This window comes from Grus americana, chromosome 2 (genome assembly GCF_028858705.1).
Source record: "Grus americana isolate bGruAme1 chromosome 2, bGruAme1.mat, whole genome shotgun sequence".
Taxonomy (NCBI): Eukaryota; Metazoa; Chordata; class Aves; order Gruiformes; family Gruidae; genus Grus; species Grus americana.
This window is the reverse complement of record NC_072853.1, coordinates 107,201,841-107,216,211: the sequence shown is the minus strand read 5'-3', so window position 1 is coordinate 107,216,211 and position 14,371 is coordinate 107,201,841. Positions and strand designations below refer to the sequence as shown.

Genomic DNA, 14,371 nt, shown 5'->3' with positions numbered 1-14,371 from the left:
AGATCATGTTATGCTACTGTTATATGGCTCTGGTTCCATGGCTGGCTTGGGGCCAGGCTGTCCCTGAACATAAATCAAAGCACCAGCACTGGTGGACTAATTTTGCCAGCTTGCTCACATCTATGAGGTACTGTTCAAATAATGCAGGTTTTCTGGAGGAAGGAAGTGCTTGGTCTGCACCCCTCATCTCACAAAGCAGCAGCCTATTTTGAAAGATCAGGAGAGGGAAGATTAAGAATTAAAAGATTTATTGTAGTATCTTTGTGAAACCTAAGATTTTTCTAACCATTGAGGAAGGCTCAAAAGGAGGGAGTTGCTCTGTTTCATTAGAAGAAGGGATTGCACTCTGGTCTGATTTTATTTGTCTTGATAAGTGACTGAGTTGACTAGCCTCTGATTTCTGAATCTTCGAGGAGAGATTTGAAGGGAAAAGCATCTGGTAACTGTTACACAGCTGCCAAGACCAAGTAATTGGGTTACACACTCCACTTATAAGAGTCATCATGCTGAATATTCCACATTAGCCTGCAATTAGAAAGTATCTCTCCTGACACACCTTACAGCTGAATTTTTGAGGTGCTTTGATCTCCTTGCTGAGGTCAGAGTGGGCACCATATACAAGAGAATTTACTGATTTCTCATTCTTGAGAGCAGTGCATTTCACTGTGAAATTTCCTTTGTGACAGTTAGCACCACAGCAAGGGGGAGGGGGAGGTCCTCCACCATTCATCCAAAATACCATTTCAGAAGGACCCCTGTGCTGCTTGTTCTTATCTGCTACTGAGTTGCACTGCTTTACTTCTCTTGTGTTTTGATTCTAGGAGTACCGTAGTTCTTGTTCTCCTGGTGTTCTGCATATGCTTCCTAGTGGCTTGTATTATGTACCTACATGTCACACGAGTACAAGTAAGTGATTTAAGATTTTATGACTGTTCTTCCTTTTGATGGCTATGCATTGCTCGTCCTTTGGAATATGAAGCCATCAACACATGCTTCACAGATTCATAGAGTCTGAAATCTATATGCTTTTCAAGTTCATTGCTAAGTAATATATTAGGCATTTCAAAACCAAAGATGGTTCACCTGAGAGTAGAGTGGTTACAGCAATGTAGCACTCAGTGCCAGTAATGCTATGCTTTTTTGTCTCTTTTGCTACGTCTTCCCTGAACACCTACCACTAGCTACTGAATCATTCCAGTCTTCAGATAAACAGCTGCCTTAACCTGACTTTTTCTGCTTTCTGACTATGAAGCACACTAGTTCTCCCTTCCATTCCAACTGGTATCTGGGTGTAAAGTCCTACTAACTTCCCCTCTATTTTCAAAACTTTTTCTGCCAAAGCAGCAGCTATTTTGATGTTAAAGCACAACGTTTTGCACACACAACCCCTGGCCTTTTCAAATCCTTTAGTAATGATTAATTCTCCTGCATTACATTTTCACAACAGTAATGATGCAGAAGGATGTTTGGTTGTTGTAGGAGAGAACTATGTCTACCAGATCAGAATAAAGCAGCTACAGACTAATTTTCTGATGAAAGAAATCTGTAGTGGCTTAATCTAAATTTAGTCTTTTCAGACAAATATCAGGAGAAAACACCTACATAGTTAATCAGCTTTGGTGATTAGCGCACACTAATTTTTATTTAAGAAAAAATGCCCTTTGGCAGAAGGAAAGTAATTGTTTTCATGGAAACATAAATAGTATAGTAGCAGAGTATCTGGTACAGAGCAGATCTTTATTTATAAACTTACACAATTATTTGGAAGTAATTTTGATGATCACTTTTGTTTCATAAAGGCACAGTAGTTTATCATCTGTTGTTCTGTCTATGGACAGTAGAAACACAGATGAAGGTTGTAGGAAATCTCTCCTCTTAATGACATTTCCCTGGGGCTAGTGCAAATTTTGTTCCAGCTGTTTTGGCAGTCAATGGAGTTTGAATTTGTTCCAGATTCCTCTGGAGATTCAGTACCTTACAGAATCAAATCCAGCATTAGAAAAATAAAGAAATATAAAACATCAGAATATCACAGTTTGAAATTTTGTGGTGAAAATTTGTCTTATATAATAAATAAAAGATAATCAATCTGCTATGTATAATGAATATGGAATTGTAAACTGGTCATTCCCCTGTTTTAATCAATCTTCTGGCACTTATTTGCTATTTTACACTGGACAAGTGACTCAACTTCTCCATGCTTTAGCATCAAATGCCTCACTCACAAAACCACTATAATAATATTTTATTGTACCAGTTACCTGGCATTTTGAGGATCTCACAGTACGTATTTAAGTAATAAAAATTCCACAAATAAAACAAAGAAAATGAAGCCCAAAATGCTATGCTATCATAAAAGAACAGATGCAATCTTGGAATGACCAAAAGTCAGAGGTATAAATCTTTTAAGTGTCAGTCAGAGTTTTAATTCAGACATGTCTCATACCTTACCTTTTAAAGGTTGTGGGTTTTGTTTTTTTTTCCTTTTTAACCCAATAGTTAACATGTCAACATTTAGAACATATATGTACCACACACACAAAAAAAGTCTGTGCACTGTGTCAGGACACATTATCTTTGAATTTGCATTTTGCTTTGTCACTATTAACCATGCTGCATTATCTTCAAACTATGGGGATTCTCTCTTTACCAAGCAGTAGATAACATCTGGTAGCAAATTGAATTAATGGAATATATATATTTCCTTCAAACAAAATTATTATTTTGTATTTTATTTATATGGATAAAAACACACATGTTCCACGTCATGTGTGCATAGGATTTTGGTCTAGTTTGGTGGACAACTTGATGGGTAAAATACTGCCTGGATGATTGCATTCAAAGCATAGCAGTTAATGGTTGTACTCTGCCTGGAAGCCAGTAATAAGTGGGGTACCACAGGAGTTTATCCTAGGACCCGTCCTGTTTAACATTTTTATCACCAACTGGAGAGGACATGGAGTATATTCATGTCAAGTTTTCAGGTGACTCCAATTTCAGGGGATCAAACAACACACTGGAAGGATGACCATTGAGGGAGATCTGGACAGATTGGCAGAATGGGCCAATCTTATGAAATACAGCACAGGTAAATATAAATATAAAGCCCAGGCCCTGAGAAGGAAGAACTCCCTGCAATGACATAAGCTGGGGACTGACCAGCTCTGCAGAAATGGCCCTGGGTGTCAAGGCAGGCAGTACTTTTGGGCCCCCTGAGGTCCCTTCTAACCTGAACTCTGTCACAATGATGAATAAATGCAGAAATAGTCTATTTCTTTTTTCATAGTGTAATTTTGGACACTGCTATATCCTCTCCCTTGAGACACAGCTTTTCAATGCGAGATTCTTACAATCTAAAGGTTTTGTTCTACAATATGCTCACTGTTTTATTAAAGGTGATATACCTCGGGTATCCCAACATATTTTACTGATGCTAACTAATAGTTAAACTGGTTTCTGGTGTAGCCAATTAACTCAGGTCCATAATACACTTATATAAATCTAGGATTGATACTACATTTATTGTTCCCCACTGACATTTACATGGACTTAATCCATACTGAAGCCAGAAAGTATTGGCAGATCACACATTTTTCATTTTTTCTGTAATTGCTGTATTGTCACATTTCACAGCCTAGATGAAGTTGGTTCACCTATAATGTCTCAAACTTTTAATTCATGATCACACATAGAGGGGAAGTGTCTCTGCATATGTGAAAGGAAGGGGAGGAGTTTCAATACATGATTTCTATTGTGCCAAGGCCACAGAAGCCCCCCTCTATGGGTACTTTGCTGCCTGCTGTAAGCTATGCTTTTGATGTTGATGATACCCATGAAGTGAGCTTTTCTTCAAGACTGGTGACTTTCATCAAAAAATTAGGTGTTTGCTTGCTCCATTTGATGTTAAGTCAAATCCAGCCTTGTTAAGTCGGAGCCTCCTCCTTTTAAGGGACACAGAGTTGTTCCTCCTTTAAATCTGATGTTTCCTGAGGTTGATTCTTGCCCCTTGAAGTCACTGAAAGCAGTCATGTGGTCTGAAAGATGTATCGTGGATCCAGTAGATAACAGATGCCCTGAACATTCTTAATGCAAGAGGAAAAGAAGGAAAGAAGCTTTCCCTGAAACCAGAGTAGATCAGTATGACTGGAACAAGCATAAGTACTAGACCCTGACAGACTTATCCTTCCTCTCTCACCTTCTGTTACTGGCTTCATATATGCTCGCAGCAGCAAGCACTTCACACTTCACAGTGATGGAATCAGGATAAATATGGAGATGAGCAAGAGATTCACAAGACTCCATTCCACCAGACATTTTTGTTCTCTACTGCTCTTTCTGCTCTGACAAATTCAATATTTTTAAGGCATCCTGATAATTAAAACTACCCTGGCATTTAACGTGACTGTTATAGCAGAGGACACAAATACCACTCCAAAATTCTATGCTACCACAGTACGTTCTCTTGTATTACTATTTGTAGCTGATAATTTGCAAGGCAAAAGATGCTTCGCGTATTTTCCCCATGGAAACAAAATTAAATGCCATCCTAATTTATTATTTGCATTATGACCGGACATCCTATTAAGTTTTCAAAGAGTTTTAATTATAGTGAGAAATAATGTACAATAATAATAATTTCACATTTATTACCCCAAAAATGCAATTACCATTAAAGCACATGTATACAATAATAAATGCATGCTTGTTTCATAATTTGTAGTGCAGACAAATTTTCTGTATCATTTATTCACTTATTTTTATAGACTAAAAAATAACAACCTCACTTTAAAAAATATTTTAAAATCTTTATCTATAAATCTTTTTTTTTTCTTCCTTAGTGTTTTCCAGGGTGCCTGACAATACAAATTCGTACCATTTTGTGTATTTTTATTGTGATCTTAATATACTCCGTGGCTCAAGGATGTGTGGTGAGTATTTCAGTCAAGTATTGCTTAATTTAGCATTCTGTTTAAAGAACAACCTGGTATGGATCCATTAAACACATACTATATTCTCATCTGGTGAATTCCTACTCTATTATTCATACTTGCAAAGCATGTTTTTTCAAAAAGCCCTTTGCTATAATTTGAACTTTCACTGCCCTGAGTCGGGCTGTTGAACTAGGAATGGCAAAGATATTAGCAAATTGCACAGATGATACCTAAACACCTATAGAAATTTTTATATCAAACTTCAGTATCACATAGTCTGCTGATGTCATGGGAAAACTATTTTTAAATGTTCAACTTGCTTACTAGTTCAATGGCTAATATTTTGTGACAGACAAGGCATGGTGTCAAACAGCATTACTTATTTCTATGTGGCAACTTACAGAACATATTTCTGTGTAATAACGGGGATATTTTTAGTCCAGACAGATCAGAAGAGATAATGAGATCTTAAAATATGGACAGTATTGCCTAAAGAGAAGAGGTGCTTACACTGTGCTACTTACATAATACATTCACATCTAATGTCTAAGAAGCTTCTCTTGTATGAAGTGAACTTGCTCAATACTTCTGAAAATTGAGCTTCTTTTACTGTAGATTAGCAGCTAGTTCTACATGGTGGACTTGAATGTCAAATGGGATTTAAACTTCTGCCTAAGTATTTGGCATTTAGTTGGCTTGTCAAATTCCTAGCGCTCAATTTCAGCATTTTGGCTGCTAATGCTGATGAATTAAACATGTTAGGGTACCCAAAGGAAAGAATCCACACAAAAATAGCACGCTAAACACAACAAAATGCTGAGGAGGCAGATGCCTCAAATCATGCCTTGCTGCGGGATTTAGGCAATGTGTTCTGACCAATAGGAAGATAGTGATTTCATGAGCAATTCACAGTGCTAACTGAGATGCCAAGCCCCTTATTTTGTGTATTCACTCATCCCTGGACCTACCCTGAGAACATATACCAAACTGATCCACATGAACTGAATGGGCAGAGGATCCCTTGTTTGTGAATTCCAATGTCCTGAGAGGTGCCAAGAATTGCCGATGTTCCGATATTTCTGGGAATTTCTGAACATCAGCTGTGTGAGTAACACACAGCCCTAATAGCACAGATATATATATATGTGGTTCTTAATACGCATGTAAACCCAAAATGCATAGACATGTGCAGTGCCTCCAGGCTAGCTAGCATCTCAGCAAGTTCTGTGTATCTGACTTTGGGATTGAGATTAATATTATGACAGCTGGGACCTTTGTGGATCAGCCCCCATAGATCTGACACTTTGACCAAATGAAACAAGCACCATTGTTGTCACTTAAAGATGGTGAAAATGAGAAACAGACATCATAAGACAACATCGAGTATCAGTGGAAGAAGGCAGATTAGAATTCAGAAGTTCTGGCCTCCAACAAGGCAGTGGTCATTCAGTTACAACTTTACCAACAACAGGTCACAAATATAACTTTATCCTTTACTGAAGCAAAAATAGCCTGTAACCATTGACATGCTTAGGAGAAATGTTTAATCAGTAGAAATTACTAGTTCCTGCAAAGTAAAGCCTCTAGAATTCTCAGCTAACAGAGGAGATAGGTGTTGAGGTTTCACTCTTAGTTGTAAAGCAGTTGATGTTTTCCTGGATGGATTGCACATCATTTATGAAGTCCTCATGCATGCCTGTGTTTTCAGATGAGTTTAGTATGAACAGCATTTTTAAGGATATTGAACAAAATTACATTAAATGGATTTTTCACTTCACTCTCATCTCATTTCCTAATGTTAGCCATTATGAGTTTAACTCGCATTTTATCTGTTATGTCTCATCTTTTTAAATTACTACAACCCCATGTAAAATATATCGCTTAATCACCTTTCAGGTTGTCAGTTATTTTACAGCATGCTGTAAAATTTCATTATCAGTGGTTAGGATGAAATAAAACGGTCTAATAAAACACTTCAAAAGAGAAGCTTAAGTACAGGGCAGGGCTTATGTGGCGGTGCCTGTTAAAATCAATTTCATACTACCATTCCACTCTCCCCATTTATGCTAACTCTTATCCTCTCCCTTTGTAAGGAATGAAGGTTGGAGTGCAATTATAACTGGAGCTCTAGGGACTTGCACTATTTGCCAGAAATTCCTCCCTTCCTTGGATAACAGCTCTGAGATGTGTACATGACATTGCCTTTGGAAGAAGCAGGTTAAATTTCCTCAGATTTCCCATAGGAAATGCACTAAAACATTTTTTTTTATTTCCCAGTCTAGCGAGGAAATGGAATTCTTTGGATAACAGAAATGGCAGGAATAATTAAAGATGAGGCCTTGTATTTGAATCATATGTGATAGCAGAAGTAGCTCTGAGGTGGAGGAAAGAAATATTATTCGTGTTTAGCTTTCCAATCAAAGATTAAAATATGTTTTATATTTGTTTAATTGAAATTGATACAATTTACATAGTCTATAAAACAAACACATTTCTTTCTGTGCTCTGTGCAAGGACCTTTCTCACCTGCATGGCCACATAAAATGTTTACTGAAGTTCCTTAATTTATCAGGAATATGTTGGCTTGAGAATCTCTTGGTTTTGAGCACTGAGAGGGAAACTATTCAGCTAAGCCCAGACTTTAATTGGTTGGCCTTACTGGCATCTGATGAACAAAGAGTGTCTCCCACCTAAAACTGAGTAAAGCGTTACAGGAAAAGGAGAGAGATTTTATTAGAGCAGTGAGCTGGATGGGAACTCCATGGCCATATTTTCCCAATTAGAAACCAACTACAGTCAGCCCCCATAGCAGCTGCATTTGTTTATTTCATATCTAACTTTCTACCCCTCTCCTGTCTTTTCTAGGTTGGCTGTATGCCTTGGGTTTGGAATACCAATTCCAGCAGTTCAATAGTCATCATTTCTCCTGGTGGAACAAATAAAACAATGAACGAACTTCCATGTGACACAGCCCACTATGCTTTCCTTTCCTGTGTAGTGGGGACTCTCACCTTGGCAATATTTCTACGTGTATCTTCCTTGCCAAAAATGATTCTCCTGCTTTTTGTTACAATTTTGTACATAGTTATTCTGGAACTCAGTGGTTATAGAAAAGCAGTGGGGTAGGTATCTTGCAAAGTGAAAGCAATGGTTACTTCTGTAGAGATAGTCACAACATCATTGATTACTCATCTGTGAATTGTCACCTAGCATTCAGTGCTGCTATATACTCAGTAGAGCATAAGAAATACTTAAGCCATCCTCTCCCCAGCAATTGTAGGAACTAGTAATATCCATCAACAGGAGATCAGATTTTGGGAACCAGCAACTGTTGCTCCGTTATTCTGTAGTTTTATGCTAACATATCTCAGCTGAACTACACTGCAGTCTAATTATAATATGAAATAGAAAAACACTGCTAAAAACTTCACTTCCATATTTCAGCAGCCCTCACCAATTCCAATTTCATTTAAGCTTTTGAGCTGTTAAGTGTTTTTATATTTCCTAATTAAAACCATGCACAGATATTACAATAATGTATAGCATTATAACATCCTCAAGAAGTTGAATGTTGGTGTGATGCAGTGATCAGATTTACTGTCACCCATCTCCCTGCCTGTATAAGCCTCTTCAGAAAAGGCTAGTGATTAGGGGGGTACCCACATGTTCTCAATGAAGGATCTGATATTAAAAATATGCAGTCTTAAGTATTAGAAAACCTGGAATAACCCATTTACTTCCCTTTTACTTTTAAGGGGTGGCTCCTTTTATATGCGTGGCTATGAACCAATACTAGCCATTTTGCTATTCTCTTGTGCTTTGGCACTGCATTCCAGACAGGTGGACTTGAAGCTGCGTCTGGACTACCTCTGGGCTGTGCAGGTAAGTCATAGGACTTTTCTTTCTAGTATCCATGCACACAAAATTTGCAAATACTTTCAGAACAAATTAGTTGGACTAAGGCACTTGCAAAATTTTTCATGTCTGTTGGTGTACAGAGAAAAATTATCAGAACTTTCTTTCCATAGACTTATAAAATTCATTTGCTCTGCAGAAGTGGTTTGGGTTTTTTTTTTTATTTGTAGTTGTTCCATAACAGTACATGATTAATGAAGTAATATATTTATATCTAAGGTGTGTTATGAATAGAGACAATTTCAAACATGGGAAATTCCCTGTTAGCAATATAAACTTGAGATAAAGAAATTAAATCCATGGGTTTTTTTAATTTTATAATATAAAAAGTGGTGAAAGTAAGTTGATGGTCAGGTAAACCGAAAAGAAGCAAATATCTACTTTATGTGGATACCAAGTGCATGGACTTTTTTTTGAAAATGTATTTCCTAACTATCATAATCACAGCAAAACCTATAGAAACTATATTAGCCATAAGCAGGGGCATCAGGAAATGTCAGCTTCCTGTCATGCCTCTTAACAGTCCTATTCCCACCTCCAAAGTGTTTCACACTAGCCCCTGAGGGAAGAAGAAAGTGAAGAAGATGTAAGTTTATTTTGGTGGAATTTGGAAGTTGCCTTTATGATAAATCTTACACTCTTACGCTCCTGTAGTTCACGGAGGTCATGTCCTGTTCTTACCTGTTAACTGTGTTGTTAAGAGAACTGTATAAATCGTCACAGTGCTTGTTTTTACATGTAAAGATCAAGACTGGAACACATGGGTTAAACACATCCCGGGCTCTACTGTGTTACCTAGAATGAGGAAATCAGGAATGACCTAGCTCTATTATCTTCCACTATTAAAGATTTTCTACCTAACGGTTAAGATCTGCTGGGATTTTTTGTTTGTCTTGATGTCCAAGACCATGTCCACCTCCTTTATGATTTAAATTTATCTTGTTCTATAATTTCTGTGGACTCCGTGCTGTTTAACTGTGTCAACAACACATGATCACTTAATTTAATTTTTGTCCTATGACCTGTGGTATTGATAGGTGCTGTGCCTGTCAGCCTCAGAAGTTTGTTTTGGACAAACTGATAATAGTTTCTGCTTGCTGTGGTGCCAAATATAGTTTTCAGGTGGCAAAAAAAATCCCCTGACTTTGAAACTCAGAGGAGCACATGACTAGCTGTATAGCAGATATCCTTATATAGGTTGGCACATGGTGAAGGTATGTGAGTGCCACATGATCCATGAATATGAGACATTCTGTATGTTATTCCTAGCCATGAAATAGAGTAGCAAGCAGGACGAGACTGTTTTGCTATCCTTTGGCCTTTCAACAGGTCAAGAGTGGGTTCCAGCATCTTAAATACTTTTCATCATTCCAGCTGCTCTGAATTGCATGCTGAATTGTGCATCCATAAGGAACATACTGCTTAGTTTTAAGTTGGCTTTTAAATCAGCAATCGATTATTTTTAAAAATTCAAGTACATGAAACTAATGGGATGCTTGCTTGCTGAAAGACCAGAACTGGACAATAGTAAAGGAAGAAATACAACCTTTTTCTGTTTTCTTGAGGCCAGGTTTTACAGAAATACCTAGTCATCTACCACTATTTTTAAAACCATTGTGCGCTTATTCCGAAGGACAATAAGAGGAGTTAAGCTGTATGTATGCCTATCAAATTTAAGTAATGATGTCCAGCATCTTCAGGTACCATTTCAAAAAGGGCTTTTCATCTGAGATCAAATGCCATTTTCAGATCTTCTCAATTGCAAATCAGGTACTTATGTGGTACCATCTTCTCTGTGAGATTTCCATGATAATAATCAGAAAGGAAAAAAAAAAATCAGTGTAGGTAGGAAATTCAGAAATTAGGGATCAACATAACTACCATTCTTTGAAATCAGTATGCTGGGTAGATGCTTGGCCTCTTTGATGGTCTGGGCATATACTGTTGTTGTTCTCGATTCCACATGGAATCTATTCCCTGTACAATAAATAATAGTGGATAACATGTTGTAAGGAATGTTGTCCTGTTTTCCACTCTGTGTATTGGTTGTAAATGATACTGAATACAAGGGCTAATTAACATAACATGCAGAAGTACTGCCATGATGGATGTTACAGAAGTGCTTACCTATTCAAATGGATAAGTAAAAATAGCATTGTTTTTGTACTTCTTAGGCTCTTTGGCATACTAAAAATCTGAGTATTAAAAGCTTTGGGAAGACTGTTGGTTGGAAATATCTAAATGTTAAAACTGCCTTTGAATAGTCAGCAAACTCCATGCTGACTAATTAACAATCTCAAAGAGAAGACGACGGTAAAAACCACCTTCCTGAGTGGCAGCTGCTGGACTGCAGGAGCCCTGTATATGGTTAAACAGCATTCTTGGTTATGTTTCTCTACAGCCACAGTACTACTTACCATTTAACCGTTTGGCTTAAATCGGTTACATTCTTGGTAGCAGAAGTTTTAGAAAGACCATTGACTTAGTGCACAGGGACTGTGGAGATTTTCTTCTGCTTTTAAGAGTGACTGTGCTAGTTCTTTGTGCAAACACTGAATTGCATGAACCACTGCTAGAGCTGGAGGCTCACATCTCCCAGTAGCCAGCCACTGCCATGTGAAAGGTGTGCCAACATGGTACAACATGTATTCTTAGGAAGCTTTGCAGTTGTTAGCTTACAACTGGGATAATTTCAGACTCAAGGGCTATTCTGGAAGCTGTAACCACTTTGTTTGTGTACTTTTAGTAAGGCTTATTGTGGGGCTGATCCTGTAAAAATGTTCTCAGATGAATAAAAACATTTGTGGCATAAGCTGCAATAAGAAGGATTTTGTAGATATTTTCATTTACTTCATCATGAACAACAGTCTAGTACTAACTAAATGATATTTTGAACACTTAAAGTATCTTGCAATTAATACCATTATTAATAAGAATATATAGATAGATGCTCAGTAGTCTATGCTAAGGTCTGACAGAAACCCATTTCCATAGATTTCATCTGCCACATCAGGAAGTAAATGTGTTTTAAGGAAAAGCAGATTTCAAACAAGAAAAACTGATTTAGAAAAATGATACAGTTTCAAGAAAAGTTTATCTAATTTGCCTGCATCTAGGCAATGTAACCTGAACAGAGATAATACAGTATGGTTTGTGTACATTCTGTGGAAAAGATATTTTTTTCTGATCGATGATAAGTTGTTAAAACATTTATATTTGTTCTTACTATTCACACATGAATGGTGTTCTAGGTTCTTGTTGATTTTGTTTTGTTGATTTTGTTTTTCTGTGCCAAATTTAACCTTTCTGAATATCACAGTATTTCCAGAAAAAAAAAAAATCAGGTTTTTTTTGGGGGGGTGGTTCTTAACAGGCAGTGGGAGGAAAATTTTGTTTCCTACAGAACATTGCTGAGAAACACTGTGTGCCTCATATGACAATAACTGTGAATAGCAAGTATAGGAGCATTTTACTTATTTGTTACTAATAATCACTTTTGCTTATGCAAATTATTCAACAAAACTGGGGAAAAAATGAACAAATAAATACAAGCAATATATTTATGAAGAAGCTAAAACTGCCAAAAAAAGAGTTGCTCACTCACCCAGCATTTGTCAGAGGAGGAAAATAAGAATAATACAATGATATGACTGATTGTTGTATTCTTTAGGGAATACTAGAATATCATTCAACTATCTTTTCTAATCTGTGATACTTGTAAGAAATAGGTATTTTACAGTCGGCAGGCAGGACTTGTCAGGTGTGCTTGCCCTTTCTTTTAAAAATTTGGCCCTATAGAAGCAGTGTGATGGGTTTCTTCCCTGTGATTTTAGTGCCACCTTCAGGTACAAAAATGATGTTTCTGCCGCACTAGTGCCTGGCTTCTTATTAGCTGTATCTTGAAACAGTGAATTTTCATGTGATAACTCTTCAGTTAGCGACATGGCTACAGCATTTTTGTGCTTATTAAACAGTCTCCTGATAGCTCAGGTGATACAGCAGCTCTGACCACTTCATGAACAGAGCATGTGTAACCAGTTACCAGCATTGTAAAAACTGTGGGATGCTGTGTAACTTTGTAAAATGCAATAGCTGTTAATTACATTGATGTCAAAAGCCATAGTACCAAAGAACATTTTAAATTTTGTCACCAGGTCTGAAATAAAAACAAAGCCTGCTTTTAGATACTGCTGCTCTGCAAATACAGTTAAGTTCTGCAAAATGACCTAGCTGCCATGAATACCAAACAGGTATAAGCAAAAAGCAGAATGTGAAAAATTGTGCTGCTCATGCCTATGTATTTTCTTTCTTGTTATTTTCACAATAATCTGCTTGTTTTCTGAGCCAGCAGCTATTGCATAAATATCATGCTGGCAGCTTTCCTTAATTAACCAATAGGAATAGGGGCAAATAGATGAAGGTTTGGATGCTATTGAGCTGTCTGGATAATATTTCTACCAGGAATGTAAATACCTGTGATCCGTGCTATTTTAATCTTATTTCTCCAGCCTCAAGTACTCCTTCTCCCTTCTCCCTTCTCAGTTTTGCCTGGGAAAGGGTGATGCCTACACATCCTTTTATCTCAGCTGCTCAAAGAGTAGGCACTAGGATTTCATGAGTCACAAGGAGGAAAGACAGTTTTCATTGCATTCCCCTGAAGGGCAGAAAGCAGGAAGCTGAAAAAAGATCCAGAAATTACCTATAATCAATTTACTTCCCTCCCCATATAGCCGTGTGATGGAATAGTTTTAGTGTCTTCACTGCTGAACATGACCAAGTCTTTTTTTACCTGACCTTCACTCCTTATCTGGCTTTGACACAAGATCTTTCCTCTTTCCCCAGGCAGCTCCTGAGAAGTTGTATATATGAGAGCTGTCTTAGGCAGCACAGGGCAAGAGGATGGATACTCAAACTCTATGCACTAGTAGCACAGAAGGTACACTTCAGTTCATACTTCTAGCAGATCACTTTAGTAAAGGCAGGATATTAGATATTTGGTATGTTTAGATGCTGTAAGCGCAGTCGATGCAGAGACTCTGTCAAGGGTACCAGCAACAATATAGCACTATTAACCCAGTGTGTGGTCTAAGCTAATATACATGACTAAGTAGCTGAGAAGGAGTGCTATGCTAATTCCATGAACATTCTGCTTCTAGGTCTGGGGCTAGGTCAGGCAGAGCTAACACAGCTTATTGTTCATGGCACTGCATTACCCCACACAGGCATTGCCTGCAAATGTCTCCCTGAACCACAAGGAGACAGTGCACTCCTCTCTCCCTGTTGTCTAGGAAGTGCCTTACCTGAAATAGGCCAGGGCACAAAAAGCTAAGAGCTCTTGACCTACATTTCCCTTGATCGGCTGTTTGCATAATTTGCCTCTATTTAGGCTTTGCTGCCATTACCATGGTAATATTTGAGGGCCTTCCATGACCTTAGTGTCTTTCATCTTATTTCTGGCAACTGAACCTCTCAGAGTCAAAACTGTAGTTAACAGTTTTGCATCTGAAGAGGGGAAGACACACTTG

At 37.6% G+C, this 14,371-nt stretch overlaps 1 protein-coding gene across 1 annotated transcript in view; it reads left to right on the top strand.

Annotated features, from left to right (window-relative positions):
- Positions 1-14,371, top strand: part of ADCY1 (adenylate cyclase 1) — a 165,473-nt gene that overhangs the window by 128,762 nt on the left and 22,340 nt on the right. Inside the window, exons 11-14 of the mRNA XM_054814354.1 lie at positions 822-906; positions 4,839-4,928; positions 7,797-8,053; positions 8,687-8,813. Of these exons, the coding sequence (XP_054670329.1) occupies positions 822-906; positions 4,839-4,928; positions 7,797-8,053; positions 8,687-8,813 (559 nt within the window). The remainder of the gene's footprint in view (positions 1-821; positions 907-4,838; positions 4,929-7,796; positions 8,054-8,686; positions 8,814-14,371) is intronic.